The sequence below is a fragment of the Tribolium madens genome, unplaced genomic scaffold, assembly GCF_015345945.1.
Source record: "Tribolium madens isolate multiple individuals breed KSU strain unplaced genomic scaffold, Tmad_KSU_1.1 Scaffold_91;HRSCAF=231;Tcas5.2_LG7, whole genome shotgun sequence".
Lineage (NCBI taxonomy): Eukaryota > Metazoa > Arthropoda > Insecta > Coleoptera > Tenebrionidae > Tribolium > Tribolium madens.
In genome coordinates, this window is record NW_025401063.1 from 19,559,009 (window position 1) to 19,578,697 (window position 19,689).

The 19,689-nt window shown below is 30.3% G+C and overlaps 2 protein-coding genes across 4 annotated transcripts in view; one reads left to right on the forward strand and one right to left on the reverse strand.

Moving 5' to 3' along the window:
• Positions 1-1,898, reverse strand: part of LOC123010835 (glutamate decarboxylase) — a 29,503-nt gene extending 27,605 nt beyond the window's left edge. The window contains exon 1 of the mRNA XM_044407983.1: positions 1,781-1,898. Coding sequence (XP_044263918.1) covers positions 1,781-1,838 — 58 coding nt within the window. The 5' untranslated portion in view covers positions 1,839-1,898. The remainder of the gene's footprint in view (positions 1-1,780) is intronic.
• LOC123010837 overlaps positions 1-17,353 on the forward strand; it is a 29,803-nt gene extending 12,450 nt beyond the window's left edge. For 2 of the 3 annotated variants that reach the window (XM_044407986.1, XM_044407988.1), the window contains exon 2: positions 16,555-17,353. In XM_044407986.1, the coding sequence (XP_044263921.1) occupies positions 16,555-17,110 (556 nt within the window). In that variant the 3' untranslated portion in view covers positions 17,111-17,353. Of the gene's footprint in view, positions 1-5,211; positions 5,266-16,554 lie in introns of those variants that run through there. The other variant, XM_044407987.1, reaches the window with a different exon arrangement.
• The last annotated feature ends 2,336 nt before the right edge of the window (positions 17,354-19,689 follow it).

Consider the following 19,689-nt stretch of genomic DNA (forward strand, 5'->3'; position numbering starts at 1 on the left):
AGAATAACACAATTGCGAAAAAAACTTTGCGTTTTTTCAGTGAGAACTATGCGAAAACTACCATGGATAGTAATGAATTTCTTCCATTGTAAAAGTAAGTCAAAATAACTTGCAAATCATTAAATTTAGGTATAGGGAATGTTGATACAGATCAATGCAGAATTAAATTCTCTTTCATTTAGTGAAGAAAAAATTGAGGTCTTCCATTTGAAAAAAATCAGCTAGGGGTATTTGAAGTTTTAAAAAAGATAACCTTAAATTCTGGAGGTTTGTTAATAGTTTTTCCAATTATAAATATACGAAAGAACAGATCTAACCTTCCTTTCTCGTATGCCCAAATACGATTTCAAAATAATTGAAAATGGTAGAGTTATCGATTTTTGGAGAAGAAGATACAAATTAAGAAAAAATCAAAAAAGTCTAAATATTTCAAAAACGATTAATTTTAGATATAGGGAAGTCTGATAAAAACTCTATTAACTCTAAACTATTTAAAATAAGGAAGTTGATACACATTTCAAAATTTTAGATAAATATCACTATTAGAACACCCAATACTTCTAATGTGGGGTTATTTCGGAACAGCCTGTAGATTTGACTGCTGAATCTAATTTTTCAGTTTTTTAAGAATAATATTTTACATTTTTTCTAAAAAATTACAGCATTTTTTAAATAAAAGTCTATTAACACTGAAACATGAAACACATTTACGCACTAACGAAGCATAAGTGTCAAAGTTAGTCCTTAAAGTTTTCTGCCGTTTCTCAATTTTGTTTGACAGTATTGTTTTTACGATATAATCATAGTACTTTGAGGTGCTAAATAATATTGTACTTTTATGATTAATACTTCAAAATATTTGCTGTACTGTTTTTTTTGGCAGTACTAAATATTTGCTTCCAATAATGCTTCAATTTATTTGCATTACTGACTTTTCACACCATTAAAATTATAGCTAGACTTTTTTCTAACTCCATATTTAACTAAACCGACAAATAACACATCGAAAAATTAACAACACTTCTCCTTTCAAACATATACCTAAATATTTTTTCTTTTATTGTGCAATCTATCTCAAAGAAAAAATTGAAATGGATTTTTTTTCTATATTTTACTCGTAGTGGTCGCAAGTTTTTTAAGGAACAGCGTATTTTGTGATTGGTCAATAAGATTGAAATTTATGAGAAACAAGTGCCATAATTTAATTTCTTTCAGTAAAAGGCAAAAGTGTTTACAGTTCTAATTATAATTAGAAAGTTGAAGCGATTTTGAGTTTATCTAAATTAAAAACTGATTTATTATTTTATTATTATATCATTAATATTTCAAAATAATTAGTTGCCTTTATTAAAACTAAACTTGAATTTCTCATATTGTGAAAATACCTTCTGCAAAATTGCAGTTTACAAAAACACTTGGACGTTACACTTACGTAACTCAGCGGCCATTCTGAGTAAAAAATCAATACAATTTTGTATTTTTTATTTTATTTTTTATTAAACACTTGAAATTAATAAAATACGTCTGTGTTATACATTAAAAAGGATTTCTTATTTTTTTTTTAACTAAGTTAAAGTTTAAAATGCAACATTAAACTGAAATTAATCGCCACACACTCACCGACACTTTCTCATCTCGTCATAAAACAACAATTAGCAATTATGCTTTAATTAAAATGAAACGAACACTTTATTATTATTAATTCTTTGCTTCTCAAAAAAGATACAAGCGATAGATTTTAAAATTTTTTGAAAAAAAAAAGTCAATCGATTACACTTACCATCATATTTGAGATTTGAAACAGCCGCACTGAGTTTATAGTTGGAAGTGTTGGCCATGACGAAGGCTGGAGCTTCTGGAAGCTGTACGGCGTCTAAAAGCTTGCCCGAAAGCCCGTTCCAAAGGTCACACTAGGTGACCCATTTCGAAGCTGGCGCGCGCAATTTTGACGTCAGCATGTAGGAGGCACGTCTCCTAGGGTGGAGCCTGGACCGAAAACTCCAAGCTTTTTGTTGGGGGTGTTGATGCCTATAATATAGATTTTTCTACAAAAAAAAAAAAACAGAATGTTTCATGTATTACACCGATTTAGGAAATGGGACTAGATTTAAAACATCGAGGTAAAAAGTCATAAAGATGGTGAAATTAAACATTAACTTTTGAAATTTAAAATATACATATAGAGAATGGTCCAATGGATAAAAATGGTCAATTTTCATCTATCAAACTTCTAAAAATTAAACACTACTTTTTGAAAATAACATTTATGCCGATTACTAAATGATTTTCAGGATGCTTAACCTGCAGTTTTTCAACACTGTATTCTATTACCTAAAAACCAAAGTAGGTAATATATAAAACGTTTGATTACCTTAATATCAGTACATATTAAGTTGGTAAATAAAGTTCGTAGCGTTTTTTATATAAATTTTTATTATTATTTATTATTAATTAATTACTGTGGTGTATTTTTTTTTGAGTTTCTTGCTTCTAATAATTATAACATGAAAAACACACACAATCACAAAATTAAGAAAACTTTGAACCTTTTTTTTACATTCCATGTCATTAGAAATTCGATATTACCTATAATGTGCGGAAATTTGCCTTTTTATCCCAAAATACAATAAAATTTTATTAGAGATCAATGTAATACGTTTTTGAGGATATTCTTGATATACTTATTACTAAAAATACGTATTTAATATACTTTTAATTCAAAATCAACTGTTTTTACATGTTCATCTAAGACAGAGTGCGCGAAAACTCGTGCCCAAGAGGTAAGGTAAGATACCAGGAACATGGAAAAAATGTTAAAAAAAAAATTTATCTATGTATATAAATTTCGAAGTTATGGTAGATTTAATTTTGCACTTTGACTATTTATTTCTGTTGGAAAAATAATTTTCCAAGTTTTTTTGCTATAGGCTATTAAAAGAGGAAACAAGGAAGCTGTATCTTAAATTGTAACTCTGTTTAATATTATTTGTAGCTTTTATTGTCAAAATTTTTGTACCTTTACTAAATAATTATAAAACAACATATAGATACAAGATCATCAGTTAAGTAGACATAAAAAAAAAGTCAAATGTCTAAAAATAAATGTCAAATTTTTTTGATAGATAGAATTTTTAGACGTTTTTTTCATGTTTCTGGTATCTTATCTTACTTGAATTTTTTTTCTGGGGCGAACGTTCTGACATCCTGTATATTACTCCTATATTAGGTATTACCGTAAACAAGTGGCTAAAAAAAACAAAAATCTTCAGTAACAAAGAATATACAAGATCACTAGAAAGCATTTTTTTTCTATACAGGCTGGTTCAAAAGTCATCCAACTGAGTTACAAAAAAATGTGGTATTCATTTTTATAATTAGTTGAAGGTCTTCTATCACTATTCAGTTGGCTCCACACTTTTGAATCACCCTGTAGATACAGCTAGATGTTTTCAAAACGGTTTGTCAAAGTGTATTGAAATTATCGATATATTCTTAAAATCTTATAATATTTAAATTGTATTGTCTGAATTATTTTTCAAAACTTTGTAAGTAGTTTTTTAAATTATTACTTATTTATTAAATCTTTAGAGTTATAATATTTTGAAATACATAAGTCTTACATCACCAAAAAAAAAAAATGATCCTTCGAATTAAAATTTGAAGGAAAAGTTAAAAAAAATAAAATTTGTATTTTATAACGTTTCATGCTACAAAAGATTTTCAAAAGATTATTTTTTTTTACTTTCTGCCAACAAAAAAACAAAATTAAATAAAACCAGACAAATCTTGTAAACAGTTAATCAAAATATGTATAAGACTGTATACGGATTATTAAAAATTTAGCTGAAATGTCAACTTTTATACACTTATAAAAAAAATTCACTAAAAGAAAAAACAAAATTATTGACATTTTTTTACAATAAGATGGGTGATAACGCCATATTAAAAAAGCTATAGTTTTGAAAAAAATAACAAAACTCAACTGCTGTATCAAAGTGATATATAAGACAAAAATTATTTTTTTATGAATATCAGTTTTTGATCTGTGATTAGAAACTCAGATGAGGACAACGTTTAAAATAACACTTTTTTAATATTTGCATAAATTTTACTTCGCAGCTGTTTCATTAAATTTACGAACTTTGGTTTATAAAGAATGACTCTTGTTTTTGACAGCTCTTTATGCTTTGCTGAACTATTTAATTTTTTTAATACCGAAACACCATTAATCATTTACAAACTCCAATAAGTCACCAGTTCTTTGTCCCCAAATGTGATGCATTTGGAAGGTCAGAAAAATATACAGAAATTGTGTAGGTGTTTTTATTGGTCACCAATAGGGTTCGAGAGCTACTACGCATGTCGGGTGACCTTACTCCTTTACCCTTTGATCAATATTCAAATAATCCGGTCCCGATATCATAAAAATATTATAGCAGTTTTATTACAGCAAATTTATGCGAATGCATCAATAAAAAAAATACCAGAAAAATATTACCTTAAATATTTGGTAATAGATCACGATGTTCCGTTTTGTAAATGTTTGGTTGGCCGCCACTTTACCATTTCTTACCCTAATTATTATCAATTCAAATCCGTAGAGGAAATCTAAACTGTTGTTCGAAATCAATTGGATTCCATTTAGAGAGTCGGTGCCAACAAATTACCAGGCGTATAAATGTTTAGGATCAATTACAACATCACCAATGGCGGCACTCGCCGCCTCCGCTTCCGTTCACCCACCCCCAAACATCCGGTGACGTCACGTATACGATCGTTCGAGCAACCCCCGGGAACAAATCTTTAAAATTTTACATCACGTTGGTTAAACAAGCATTGACGTCGAGACTAAACACGACGAGATGGATTGAAAGTTTTAGGAGAAGTTGGGGGCGGTTGAATTTGGAGGAGGTGGATTTAATCAATAAGGCCTAAAATGGTGGTTTTCGCGAAAATTGGTGTTTCAGCACCAATCCAAGTACTCATATAGACGTCTAGATGGTTTTGAGATATAAGTAGAGCATTTTGGATAAGTTTAAGCATTTCTGCAAAGCTTTGAATTAGGTACTCGAAAGCTGGCTGTGTTTCAGCTAAAATGCATGTTATCGGTTATACAACGATCTTATCTATAAAATCGTAATTACCTCCATGTTAGCTAATACTTGATGACTGCGTATATAATTCCCGGACGATAAATTTTAACACAGTGACGGTTATTCGAGTGAATACGTTAATTTAACGCAGCATTATTTTAGGTTTTGTTATGTGAGTTTATTTATTATATCTTTGTTAAAAATTCATTGAAATAATTATTATTACTGAGTCGTTGGTTGAAAAATTATTGACGTTAAAAATACAGAGTAATTCGAAAGTGTCTGCAATTAATATGTATAATTATTATATAATGTATACAGGCTGCGCCAGAACTCGCGCCCCAGAGGAAAATGCCATATAAGGTAGGATACAGGAACATGGAAAAAAATTTAAAAAAATTGTATCTATAACAATTTCGAAGTTATGAGGGTTTAAAGTTTGCACTTTGACTCTATTTATTTCTGTTGGAAAAATAATTTTCCAAGGTTTTTTTGCTATAGGCTATTAAAAGAGGAAACAAGAAAGCTGAATCCTAAATTGTAACTCTGTTCAATGTTATTTGTGGCTTTTATTGGCAAAATTTTTGTACCTTTACTAAATAATTGTAAAAAAACATAATACAAGATCATCAGTATCATTAAATAGACATAAAAAATGTCAAATGTCAAAAAATAAATGTCTAAATTTTTTGACAGAATTTTTTAAACATTTTTTTCATGTTCCTGGTATCTTACCTTACTTGAAAATTTTCTTTGGGGCGCGAGTTCTGGCGCACTCTGTATACAGAATTGTTTATCAGTTGTTTGAGAAATTGTATTCCAGTTAAAATTTCCACCTTCTGTTTTTACTAATATTGAAATATTGGGAACAGTTAAATTATTATTTTTTCTTCAAGCGTATAACAATATTGTTGTTAATGTGCAGGACTGACGTCGTGGAACAAAGGTGTTAAAGTACGTTATAATTATTGTTTACAGTTTATTAATGTTTATCAAATTAATAATTTTTAATGATTTTTTATTTGTTCCATTTTTATTGTTACAAATTTAAACAGGTGATTGAATAGTCAATTTTCAGTCAAAGGTTTCTTACGTAGCCCAGTCAAATTAGACAAATCGTTGGAAAAAAAATCCTAGAGAGTTGGAATTTTTTTAAACGCTTTCTTTACACTTCCGTACATATATCAAAGGTCTCCGAAGGTGGGGGGCGAGCTCGAGGAGGGGGAGGGAGTTAAAAGTGTCTTTTTTGTTTTTTTTGCTTATATCCCGGAAATTATCACTCTTATAGGCTTTTATCTTCTTATCAAAATTAAAGCTTACAAAATTTCCTACAAAAATGGTACTTTGCATTTCTGTTGTAGGACTAACCGTAAACGAGTTATAGGGCAGAAAAAAAACATCATTAAAAAAATTGGCTTTATCTGCATTTAAAACAGAATTAGTCTTGTAATTTAAAAAAAAAACTGACATTAAATTAATTAAAATTACTGGGTCCAATACTTCATTAAAGGAAGGGGGGTCTATAAATACAAACTCATCGTTTATGTAATTTATGCAGAATTTTCTGTAAATTTCTATTTCTGCATCAAAATTTCTTACAAAAATGGTCCTATTTATTTTTGTCGTAGGACTAACCGTAGGCTTCAAAAAGTTTGGAGTCTACATAAAATTGTATTAAAAATCCTTTGAAGCACATTTCATTAGGATATGGTAAGTATTTATATTTGTAGAGCGTTCCCCAACTAAGCTGGTCTGCCTGAAAGGTGTAAACATTTAAACGGAGATATAAAAAAAAATTTGGATGAAAGAGAGAATCAATCTGTAAGGGGGTTAAATGGGGTGTAAATGTTTAAATAAAGATATAAATATAAAATTCTTTAGAGGTGTAAAGGGACACTAAAATCAGATTTTTCGAAAATTTGTTTTTAAGGGAATAAAACGGTGTACACATTTAAAGGGATATAAAAAACATTAAATTTAGAAAATATGATCCTTAGAGAGTGTAGAAATGCACTTTTAAAATAGAGTTTAAACGCTTAAAAACAAAATTAGGAACATGAAATTTCGAATTTTGAGAGTGCAGAAGTGCACTGAGGCGACACTTTATGAAAATCAACATTTAATATTTATCCATAAACATAGCCCTTGCGAAGAACGAGAGTACTATAACTGAATCCCATACATAACATAGGTAATTATCTAGCTTTATAGAGTACCTAAGCCTATGGAATGGTTTTGTGAACGGGCTTTTTCCCATTTTATATCAGAAATACACGTGGACAAAGTCGCAGGTAAATGCTAGTTCAGCATATAAGGTTGACTCGGAAGACTTGATAGACCCTCTCGTGGCACCCTCTAATAAACTGTTAGATCCAATACATTCAATTTACTCTAAGATTTATTCAAATCATCGATATTAAATCATCTATTTATTAATATTGTACTGAACAAGACTGTAATTCGGTTTTCAATGTTTAAGTTGAAGACGAAGATGCAGCATATGAGGACGACTCGGAAGACTTTATAGACTCTCTAATGAAGTGTTGCACCTAATAAATTCAATTTGCTTTCAGTTTTTTCAAATCACAAGATTAATTCGGTTTTAAATGCGGATAAAGCACATTTTTTTAAATGATGTTTTTTGTTAGCCCTATAACTCGCTTACAGTTAGTCCTACAACAAAAATGCAAAGGACCATTTTTGTAGAATATTTTATAGGTTTTAACTTTGATAAGCAGGCATAAACCGTTAGGAGTAATAGTTTTCGAGATATAAGCAAAAAAACAAAAAAAGACACCTTTAGCCCCCTTCCCCTCCTCGAGCTCGCCACCACCTTCAGGGACTTTTGATATATGTCTACCCAAGAATAAAGAAAGCGTTTAAAAAAAATTCCAACTCTCTAGGATTTTTTTACACCGATCGCCCTATTTTTGTCTAATTTGACTGGGCTAATGAACATGTTTTTTAAAATACAATGTAAGTAAGCTACACTGTGCATTTTCATGGATTTTTTCCAATATTGCAGAACAGGTACTATTACAAAATTTGGTACAATTGATCACCTTTATACACTTAAACGAATGCAAAAATTAAATGTCGAAATTTTGAAACAGAGGTGCTTAGGCTGAAGAGGTATAGGGTAAAAGAACGTAATTTTAAATATGGACTGTTTAAAATAAATTAAATTGATTTTACTCAAAAACGGTAAAATGTATCGAAACAACGCAAAAGATTTCATTTTGTGAGAAACTACAAAATTTATAATAATCATAACACAATAATTACCTATTGTATTTTTTCAAATGATTTGTTAGCCTGATGATGTCTGTGTTTAATAGACAAAACTTTACATAACAGTAGTTGTTTTAATTTCTACAAGTTCTCCACCAGTTATTATTTTAAACCTTCTTGTTATTTTCACATGATTAGTATAAAATTTAGGATTTTTCTACTAAAAGTGATAATACGTTACAGCTAAAATAGTGAGGGTATTTTTTACCCTATTATAAAGGTTAAGACGCCTCTAATAAAAAATTTCGACGTTTCATCTTCGAATTTTTTTAGGTGTATAAAAATTATCAGATGTACCAAATGTAATAATATCTAAAATGGTGTATAAAATATTGGAGAACCCCATTAAAAAACGCACCCCTTTTAGGGGCTTACATTGTATTTTTCGATACATGTTTTTAGGAAACTTTTGTCTTAAAATTAAATATTGATATCAATTGCTAAAATTTGCAACAATAAAAACGTAACACCTGTATAGAGAGTATAGTGATAGATTTTGTAACTCAAAGTAATCGTACTTACAAAAATCGTTTTGCTGTATCAATTTTTTCAAAAAGCTACACCTGGTCAGCGGTAACGGCTTTGAGACGATTTTCTAGAAATAACTTATTGAGTTTAAGTAAATACCTAATAATTCAAGTTTAAATACTTCTTTTACGTTAACAGTAATCTAAATTTATCCAAATTATTCTGAAACATGCCGTACAGAAACTAGATATGATATGACTTTTTTTATGTTCAATTTTATTTTAATGTTCATAATTTGACCTAAAAATGGTTTATTCACTACTTGTGTAGGTACTTATTTTTTACTTGACTAAACAAAAATTACAAATACAAGGGGAACTCGAAAAGTAATCTACCTAGCAATGAAACGAAAAACATACATTTTGTTTGATAATTTTATTTTTCAATATAATCTTCCTCATGGTCATTATGCTTGCAAACACCATTCGTGCTTACGCACTCATGGTGTTCATAAGCGAACGACCATTCATAAAAGTATTCGACAATTTTTGACTACTCGTGAAATTATACGACAGTGCAACTTTTGAAAATTAAATATATAAATTGCTAACTTATAGATTGTAGCAAATTAAAATAATTTGTTTACATAGTACGAACGTCTAAATCAACATAGTATACAGTTGGAGACAAAATCCTTTGGCCGTCAATGTCACTTGAGTGACATTAAATTCTAAAGCATGCTTTAAGACTGTTAACCTTATTTTTAGTTACTGTCAATCATAATTGAAAAGCTGTATGTACATATTTTTGATAAGAAAATATAATATATGTCATTAATTTGAAATTGTCATTCATTTTAACGTTAAAGATTGAATTATATTAAAAAAGTACATTACATTAGAAAAATGACGACCAAAGTATTTTGTCTCCAACTGTACGGATAAAAAAAGATAATGAAAATGAAAAATACAATTTTATAGATAATATAGGCTGAGTCACATAATGGTGATTCTTAAATAGACTGACAAAATTTTATCATAGCTTTTCAAGGATAAATGGAGACATACTATACCCTTTTTAGGTTTATATCTTTTAAGGGCAAAACCCCCTTGATCCGTGCCACTTACGACGTTTATGAATTGTTGCAATGATCAAGTACATTTTCTTGAAATTAATACCATTAATACTGTGCTAATACTATTTATGAACACATCAGTGGCTTAGGCTTTACCTAGAAAATAACTTTAATAAATTTTATTTGGAAAGGGGTTAAACAAAAAATTTTCTTATTATTTTTTCTAGCATGTTCTTATTTATAAAATTTTGTCGGTCTATTTAAGAATTACCTTGTATACAGGGTTATTCTCTAGAGGGTTATTTCTGAATTTTTTTTTCCAGCAACCAACAATACCAATATCACTAATTGCTAAATTAAATATTTTATTTCTTTTAAATTACAAATCAAAGTAAGTTGGATAGATTTTCCAAAAATGTCAGATTGGCAGATAAGTGCCTACTATCGACTTCTAAACATGCGCCTAGTCGGTTGGTAAACGACAACAAAAACATGTCGCATCGTTTGAGAGATGATTTTTTTCTTTAATGTCAAAGAGGCAAGACCTGGCAAGACTAATAACAGCTATCGAGGATTTATTTATAATTATTTTTAAAATTTGAAATCAAAAAATTGTTGCAATATGTATAATGGATTGCGGCAAAAAAAATTAGAAAGAACCCTCTCGTGAATAACCCTGTATATGATAAAGACCCTGACCGATTTTTAGACGCAATTCTCAGATGCCACTATGCGTTACTTGATGTATGTACAGTTGCGGAGTTAAAATTTCGGGCAGTATTGTCATTTTCACAATGTAAACTCTAAAACAATCTTTACATTAATAACCTCATTTTTTACTCTTGTTATGTTTATGTCATTTTGACTTATTTACTTTCAAAAATAGTGATTTGTGGCATAATAACGGGTAGGCAGCAAATCAAAGCGATGATTTAATTACACTTAGTTCAATTAATAAATTTCCATCCAAGACATTTAATTAACAATTTTAATAACAAAAAAAAAATTAATTGTCAAATGTCAGTCATGATGACAGTAAAAGGTAGTTTACAGTGAACTTTTTAGAGTGACAGAAAAATACTGCCCGAAATTTTAATTTCGCATCTGTACCTACTGTTTAAAAATTTTCAAAGTTATAAACATACTTAAATAGAATTTGCGATTGCTTTGACATTTTTATAACTTGGCATCTTACGGTGTATCTTTGACGGTACAGATTTAGCCACAGCATTTTTGTGACATCTTCATATATCCAAATCAAATTAGTTTTTTGTCGTTTGAGTATATTTCGAATTCAAGGGGAAAAAAGAGGAATTGATGACACTGTCAAAGCTAATGGATGACATATCGAAAATCAATTTGATTTAAAATTAATAATTTAAAGTTTTCAAACGCAACAAAAGCCAAGTTAACTGTGAGAATGAATTGTAGGTCTAAAAATCACTTAGGGTTTTTATTATAAATGACTCAACCTGTATATACCTGCGTAAATTGATAACATTACTATAAATTTCTATCTAAAAGTGTTTTAGCAAATTTAACAACTAAACTAAAAGCATAAGAAAAAAAAAACATTAAGACAATAAAGCACACTTTTCTAAATGTTATTAAAAAGAAAAGTCAAAATTAAAAATAGATCGATAATTGTACTTAATTTCTAATAGTACATAACAAAAAATTGGTTGTTTTCGACAAATATAAAAATAGTGATAGTCTTTTGTCAGTTCTTTACTATTAACATTCAATTTTAAAACATAACATTTTCATAAAATTTTACAATTGTACAGGCTGCGCCAGAACTTGCGCCCCAGAGAAAAATTTCTAGTGCCAGCGGCAATATAGATCACAAAAAGTGCAGCCGAAGAAGTAATTTTTTATTGCATAAGAAAGTTATTAGACTCTTAAATCCACCAATCCCATAAGGGCACCTCAAAGTGTGATTGAAACATTTTATCCGTTGCTATAGGTTACAAAAATAATACCAATTTGCGCAAAACTTTAAAAAAATAGCTGGTCTATTGTAATTTTGACACCTGTCATGTGGGTGACAAAACCTGCTAGTTTCCAGTATTTTTCTCGCTCAAGAGGTTATACACGAGTATAATGAGACAAAATCGTTAATTATTATCAACAATTATCAAAAATTATTTTGAAAACTCGATTCCCAAACATTCTGGAAATTTCCGATGAACCGACTTCTCTAAATTTTCTTCACAGGTATTGTTCCTTCTCAACTTCTTCTTCGATCTGATACAAATTAACAAGTCGATGTATAAATTTTAGAGCTTGAAAACTAACGCATTATCCTTTTGAAATAAAGAAGTAAGTGAGTGAGAGACCAGAAAAACACGCAAGTTTCTTTATTTACTTTAATGCAAAATTAACAGAAAATGTACTTTTTATAAGAAATTGTGCTTAAATAAAACAGGTTACTAATTTTACCTGAAAATTGTACCTAGTTATTTATTCTCGTATTTAGGCATTTTTGACCAGTAGAGAAATTCTAACCTCAAAATTTTGCAAATTACAATTTATTATTGTTTCCTTCCACTCACACGAGCTTACTATAACCCATTGGCTGCTTTTTCATTAAAATATCCGGAAGAATGTTGCGATGATTGTATTTATTATGAAAAATTAGCATTTTTGCTGCCGGAAATTTTATTGATTTCAGTAACTTCTTAAGTAAAATCCAAATGTTTTAATTCCCAGGGCATTTCAGCAACGCTTTTCTGTGAATTTGTGGGTTGGTCTTTTGAGGAATCATGTGGTTTGTCAATAATATCAACTAATTTCAACATTACGTGACTCCCTTTCTAAAAAGCACATTTTTCTGTTAATTTTGCATTAAAGTAAATAAAGAATCTTGCGTACTTCTTCATGTTTTTCTGGTCTCTCACTCTCACTTGTTTCTTTACTTCAAAAGGATAATGCATAAGTTTTCAAGCTATGAAATTCATACATCGACTTGTTAATCTGTATCAGATCGAAGGAAAAGTTGAGAGGGGACCTATGAAGAAGTTTTAGAGAAGTCGGTTCATCGGAAAGTTCCAGAATGTCTGGCAATCGAGTTTTCAAATTAATTTTTGATATTTGTTAATAATAATTAACCATTTTGTCTCATTATACCAGTGTAAAACCTCTTGAGCGAGAAAAATACTGGAAACTATAGCACTGGTTATGTCACCCACATGACAGGTGTCAAAATTACAGTAGACCAGCTATTTTTCTTAAGTTCTGTTCAAATTGGTATTATTTTTGTAACCTAGCAACCATATCATTTTTCAATCACAATTTGAGGTGCCCTTCTGGGATTGGTGGATTTAAAAGTCTAATAACTTTCTTATGCAAGCAAAAATTACTTTTTCGGCTGCACTTTTTGGCGAACTATTGCCGCTGGCACTTGTCAATTTTCTCTGGGGCGCAAGTTCTGGCGCACCCTATATAGTTTTTATTCTATTGTACTACAAAATAAAAAATACCTAAACAGCAAAAATATTTTAATGATTATTATTCACGAGACGACTGTACACTGTTATACCTATTCGAAAAGCATGTTAGTATATACATGTAAAATTTTCTTACAGCTATAAGAGCTGGATATAAATTGGAATTAATACGAGTATCATTATTTCTATAAAAAAGTTTAACAAATCACATTTAAGTTTTGCATACATTTCCGTAAACAGGTAAAAAACAAAAATGAGAACATATTTTATTAGCATATCTGTATAATTCTCCTTGTTGCTATGGTATACTTCTTCATTTATTAGGTACTATTCCAGTTAAGGTAGTTTTAAATATCACTCCACTGCTTAAAATATTTTTGACAAATTGTTTTAATAACTAAAGCAAATGGTATTCTGGCCATGTGCCTGAAATTATGTCGGCTATAACACTAACAGGAACACAAGGCTTAGAGGCATTCGTAGAGCAAACGATTTAATAAGTGTCATCATCCTGGCAAATATATCATGTCCCCTTCAAACGTCATAAATCCCAGTCAGAGGCAGCGTCGCGACGCCAACAAACGCTCCACCCGCAAACAATTGAACATCGAATGTCACCGCCAGACCCGCTACCATTTTCCGCATGGGTGCACATTTAACCGAGCCAAGCGCCCAAAGTGTACCAATAATGCACCAACACTCGAACATTTTTTAGTTTAGTTTTAACGCAAAAATTCCAAAACACTTGTTAGTTGGTTGTTTTCACGTGCTTTATTCAACAGGAAATTCGCTTTGTCTATGTCTATAATGTGAATGTCTCGTAACAGTGCCATTTACAAAATTTACAATTAAATTAAAGCAGTGAAGAATTTGTTTCAGCACTGCTGCTTTACTTGTGTACCGACATAAAGAGTATACATAAAGTCAAATTAATTTTCTAGGTACGTAGCTAAATAATAGAATGTAAGTGAGTACTTATGTACATACAGTTTAGTCACTAAAATTGTATAGTTGCAATTTTTAAAAGAAACAAAAATGTTTTTCAAACATGTAGTTTATTTTTTAATATACAGTGTGTCTCCGGATAGGTGAAACGACTCTTATAAAAGATAAAATATTCTTGATTTAAATTTTTTGGGGTTCAGCCTTGCTTGGTTAATATAATAAACCTGGTTTCTAACATAAATGTAGTTTTAAAAAATCAAGTAAGTACATTTTGGAAATTTTTAAAAAACCTATTTTTCCGTAGAATGAAGTGTCTTTTGTGTGTCTGTCAAATAGGTACGACAAAAAGTTATTAAGAAAAGTTGTCTAGAATCACCATGTAGGCCCATATACCGAAATTCAAAATCGTCGGCCAAAATAATTTATAAGATAATTGCTTTTTATTAAAGATATCTACGTCAAAAAGTTATTTAGTACCTACTAATAATTTAAATGTATTTTTTTTATTCGTAATAAAAACTGTTTTAAAATTTGGTATACGGGTCTAGATGTTGATTCTAAACAACTTTTTTAAATAACTTTTTGTCGTATTTGCCACATAAAAAGCACTTTACTATACAGAAAAGTAGGTTTATTGCAAATTTTGAAGGCATACTTCATTTTTCAAAACTAAAATTATGTTTTCAACCAAGCTGGGTACAATCCTTAAAAATAAAAATTTAAATCAAGCTATCCGGGGACACACTGCAGAATACGTTTAGTATTAGGTACAGGATGATTTCTAAGTTCATCGTAGAGCATTTTATCAGGTCGTGTTGTGTTTCATAAGATGCAAGCTTCCCTAGCCCGAAAAGTACAAGAAGTGTTGTGCATTGCCAACGAATGACCACATTTCGAGCAATTTTTTATAATAGCAAGAATTGACCCACTAACATTGACACTGATCTACCCTAATGTAGCGATAATTTTTTTGTCTTTACGCTGTTTACGTTCCAATGTTTTTTCTTATAAATGAACGTAAACATCGTATTAAGACATAGGCGGGGACGAGTTTTCAGTCTCAATTTATTTTTAATTTTAACTCAAAAATGACGTGCTTTCGACAAAAGTTGGAATAACGAAAGTTGCTTCTTTTAACGAGTTCTATTAGTGGTTAAAATATTTGCTCGCAATCCTCAAACACCCTGTATACAAAATGTCTGGAAAAAACGTTAATAGATTTTAGGAGGTAATTCATTAGATGAATGCAGGAAATAAATTCTATACACCTGTGTCTGAAAATGCTTCCTAAGGGAATTAAAGGTCTTACTCGACATCATTTGAAAGAAATCATGTAGTTTCTACATGTTAGGACAACAACACGAAGAGTACTCTTATCTCTCAACTCTTACATACAGTACATGCGATGTTTTCGAAAATCTTCTGCGTCTTATATAGGGTGATCACACAGTCCCCTAATTAAGGTACATAAATTTTGATAGCACTAGTAGATTTAGCGCAAAAAACATACACAAATTTTTATAAAATTATCACAATCGGTTATTAAGATTACCTATTTTAAAAAAACTCTCTCTTAAAAAGCATTTTCGGATATAAAGTCTGTTGTTTATTTAAATGGAAATTACCAAGTTAAAAATTTGGTCCCCATTACCACATTTTTTTTTAAATTTGTTCCTAAAAATTTCAATAAAAAATATAGTTTTCATGTTGAAATGTTGTCATTTTAAATTTTGCTACTGTTAGAAACAGCATTATTTACTTGTTATAATTGTTATTCGTGATTACGTTATTTGTATTCTCGTCAATTTCTTGCTGAAAATTAAAAAATGATTGTCTAACATGCATAACAAATTACATCTTAACAATAATTATCTTTTTATAACTTGGCTTTCACAATTTTTGTCTACAAGTTTAGTTAACGGTACCGAATTTGTTCTCATTTTTTGTTTTTGTCTCTAAACTTAGACAATTTTTTTGCTAATGTCTAATAGATTTTTTGTACCTATATAAAAAAAAACTGCCCACTTCTTCTTGACATTAGGATTATTTAGTCTAAATTCGTATACATATTTGTAACTTATTTTATTATACTTACAATAAATTGTAGAAAGAAAAGATATTTAGTGTACAAAGTACGTATATTTTCTATTTTCACAGTTTCCTTTCTCTCGCCTCTTCGCTATCCTGTCGCCTCCACCATAAAAAATTCGTTGATAAACTTCCAACTTTGCAGGATATCAATAGTGGTCCTGTTCCTGTTGGGCGTGGCCAGCTCAAGACACATCAGTTACTACGACGGCTCCCCGCACTCGCGTCCAATGATAACGCAGCAGCAGGAGCGCCGTATCTGCGCCGAATTGTGCATGGCGGGGTTGGGGGGCGAGCCTTGTGGCGCCGACTGCCTGGACGTGATTCCCGAAGGCTTGCCGTCACAAGCGTCTCAGTCCTCCGAGGAGCTGCAGGTCGACTACACGCGCAAAGACGCCTGTCCCGTGCTGTGCGCGAACCGACTCGGCTACCCCCTGTGCAACTGCACCTACGCTCCGGAGACGAGGCCTTTTTTCCGGATCGACTTCGTGCAGATCTGCTCGCACTTCTGTCTCGCCTACAAGTACCAGATCTACGGATGTAACACGTGCGACGCCTACAAGAACATGACCGGCATCTCCACCAAGGCTACTCCCACGGTCTACAACTGGAACTCCTGGTGCCTCAGTATGTGCCAGGAGGGCGACGGCGGCTCTGCCTGCTACTGCGACCTCCTGCCGATGGGACTTAAACTGGACTAACGGTTCCTTCGTCTATTCTAAATGTAGTACATATTAGTTGCAGCCTGAGCAAATAGATGTACCTGGTGAATTCTAAATCATGTAAATAAAACAAAAATAACAAAATCGATGAGTCTTCCAAATCATGTACATAGTGATTTTGTATTTGGTTCAGTTCGAAAAGTATCCGATAGATCTAGAATAAGCATATCATTGTTATTACACTATGAGATCTAGCTGTGCTCTTTCTGATGTAAATATAATCGTTTTGTACTTTTACCAAACTTCTTCCTACTTATGGTCAATAATTTTCATTTAACTTATTCTAGGTTCTCTCGACTAGGATGATAAATAAGGAATTTAGGCTGCAATTGTACAAAATCAGTTTGTAGACTAGTTTTATGTTACATATTTTTATTTGTTAAACGATTCTATCAACTGTTGTGTAAAGACAATAACTATTTTAGGAATTGTAAAGTTAAAGTTAAAAATGTGTACAATGTTGGTTTTAGTAGAATGTATTCATTATAAGCAAATTTTGACTTTAATCAATGTTTTGTATTATTGTTAATAGGCTTTCAAATCGTTGTGATTGTTGTTCTAAAAAAAGCTTTTATTCATTTTGTATTGCTGTTATAACAAAGATAATAATATTTAATTCACATATTGTATTTTTTTACATCAATAAAACCTTTATTATGTATTTTACAATGTTATAAATAGATAATATTCTGCATTCAATAAGATTCTCATATTTACACATATACTTCTACATATACCGTGGAATGGAAATTTAGCACTTCACTGACTGCATCACACTCATCTCTAGAGCACACTAACATGAAAAATGGAATGAAATAATCTTTTAGCTCAAAAAACATTGTTAAGTATCTTTTTACTTATTAATTCTAGATAATTAAAAGTTTATGTTTTTAGATCGACATTTGTTGTTGTCTTAGATGAACAAAAAAAAAAACAAAAAAATGGAGTGTCATTAAAATTTTTCAAGATATGTAATTATTAACAAACTTCTTCATTTTTTAATCTTTACAAATGAAATACACAGAAAAATGTTGAAGCCTTATAAAAATACCTAATAAAAAAATGTTGTACTTGTCTTAGTTTATGTATGATAAATTAAAAAAAGTACATTTTCTTCAAAAAAAAATCAAACTATTTAGGAAACTGAAAACATTGAAATCAAAAGCTATTTTCAAATATACCAAGAAACATACATACATACAGGCTGTTCCGTCTAAACCCCACATTAAAAGTATTGGGAGTTCGAATAATCATATTTGTTTGAAAATTGGTACATAGCCATAATGCATTAAGTCCTCCTAAATGAAAATATTTTCAAGATTGCGGTACTTCCGGTTATACCGGAAGTAGGTCTCAACTTTCTTATTTTAAATGGAAAGCTATATTTTATACTGCGTTTTTGGATTAATCGGGTTATTTAAAGAGAGTTTTCATCAGCTTTCCCTATACCCAAGTTTTTCAAAAAAATTTGGATCTTTACCTCTCCCACTTTAAAAATCGGTACCTCTGCTATTTTTTAAAATTTTGAATTCGTTTTTTGGCGTTTGAAAGAGAATGTTTAGATCTTTCTTCTGGTGTTTTCAAATTTTGAAAAAAAAACAAACTATAAAATTTTATTTTTTTTAATTTTTCTCACTTGTTAGCTTTAAATAATGATCGCATGGTAGAACCTATCAATAATAATTAAGTTTGCATAACTTTGATTCTCCATATTTTGGCACTGTTTGTCAAATAATAAGTCACTGTCGACGTTTATTGAGAAACAATTTTGATATTTTTGATTTCTAGCAAACTATGTGAAAACGGGTGTGGCTAGTAATGAATTTTCTGTAGTCTTAAAAAAAGTCCATAACTTGAAAATTATTAAATTTAGGTATAGGGAATATTAATACAGATCAATGCACAATTAAATTCTCTTCTAATCAGTAAAATAAAAATTAGGATATTTCATTTAAAAAATTGAGTTATGAATATTTGAATTATTACAAAAGTAACCTTAAAATTTTGGGATATGTTATTTTTTTTCAAAATTTGAAAACACCTGAAAAAGGATCTAAGGCTTTCTCTTTCAACGTCAAATCCTAGAAAATGGCTGAGTTACCGATTTTTAAAGTGGAAGGTGCAGATCCAAAATTTTTTGAAAAACTCCAAATATTTCATAAACGGATAAATTTAGGTATAGAGAAAGCTAATGAAAACTCCCTTAAAATAACCCGATTAATCCAAAAACGCAGTAAAAAATATACCTTTCCATTTAAAATAAGAAAGTTGAGACCGATTTCCGGTATAACCGGAAATGCCGCCATCTTGAAAATATTTTTATTTAGGAGAACTTAATGGTTTATGGCTATGTACCAATTTTCAAATAAATACGATTATTCCAACTCCCAATATTTCTAATGTGGGGTTTAGACGGAACAACCTGTATAATTATGATGTTTCATTTAATACAACACAAGTTTGTGTTGTAACTTATTTTTGGGACAGCCTGTATAGTTGGCATTAGATTAGCGATTAGGCACTAAATTAGCATCTATTAATTTCCTTTATAAATGATT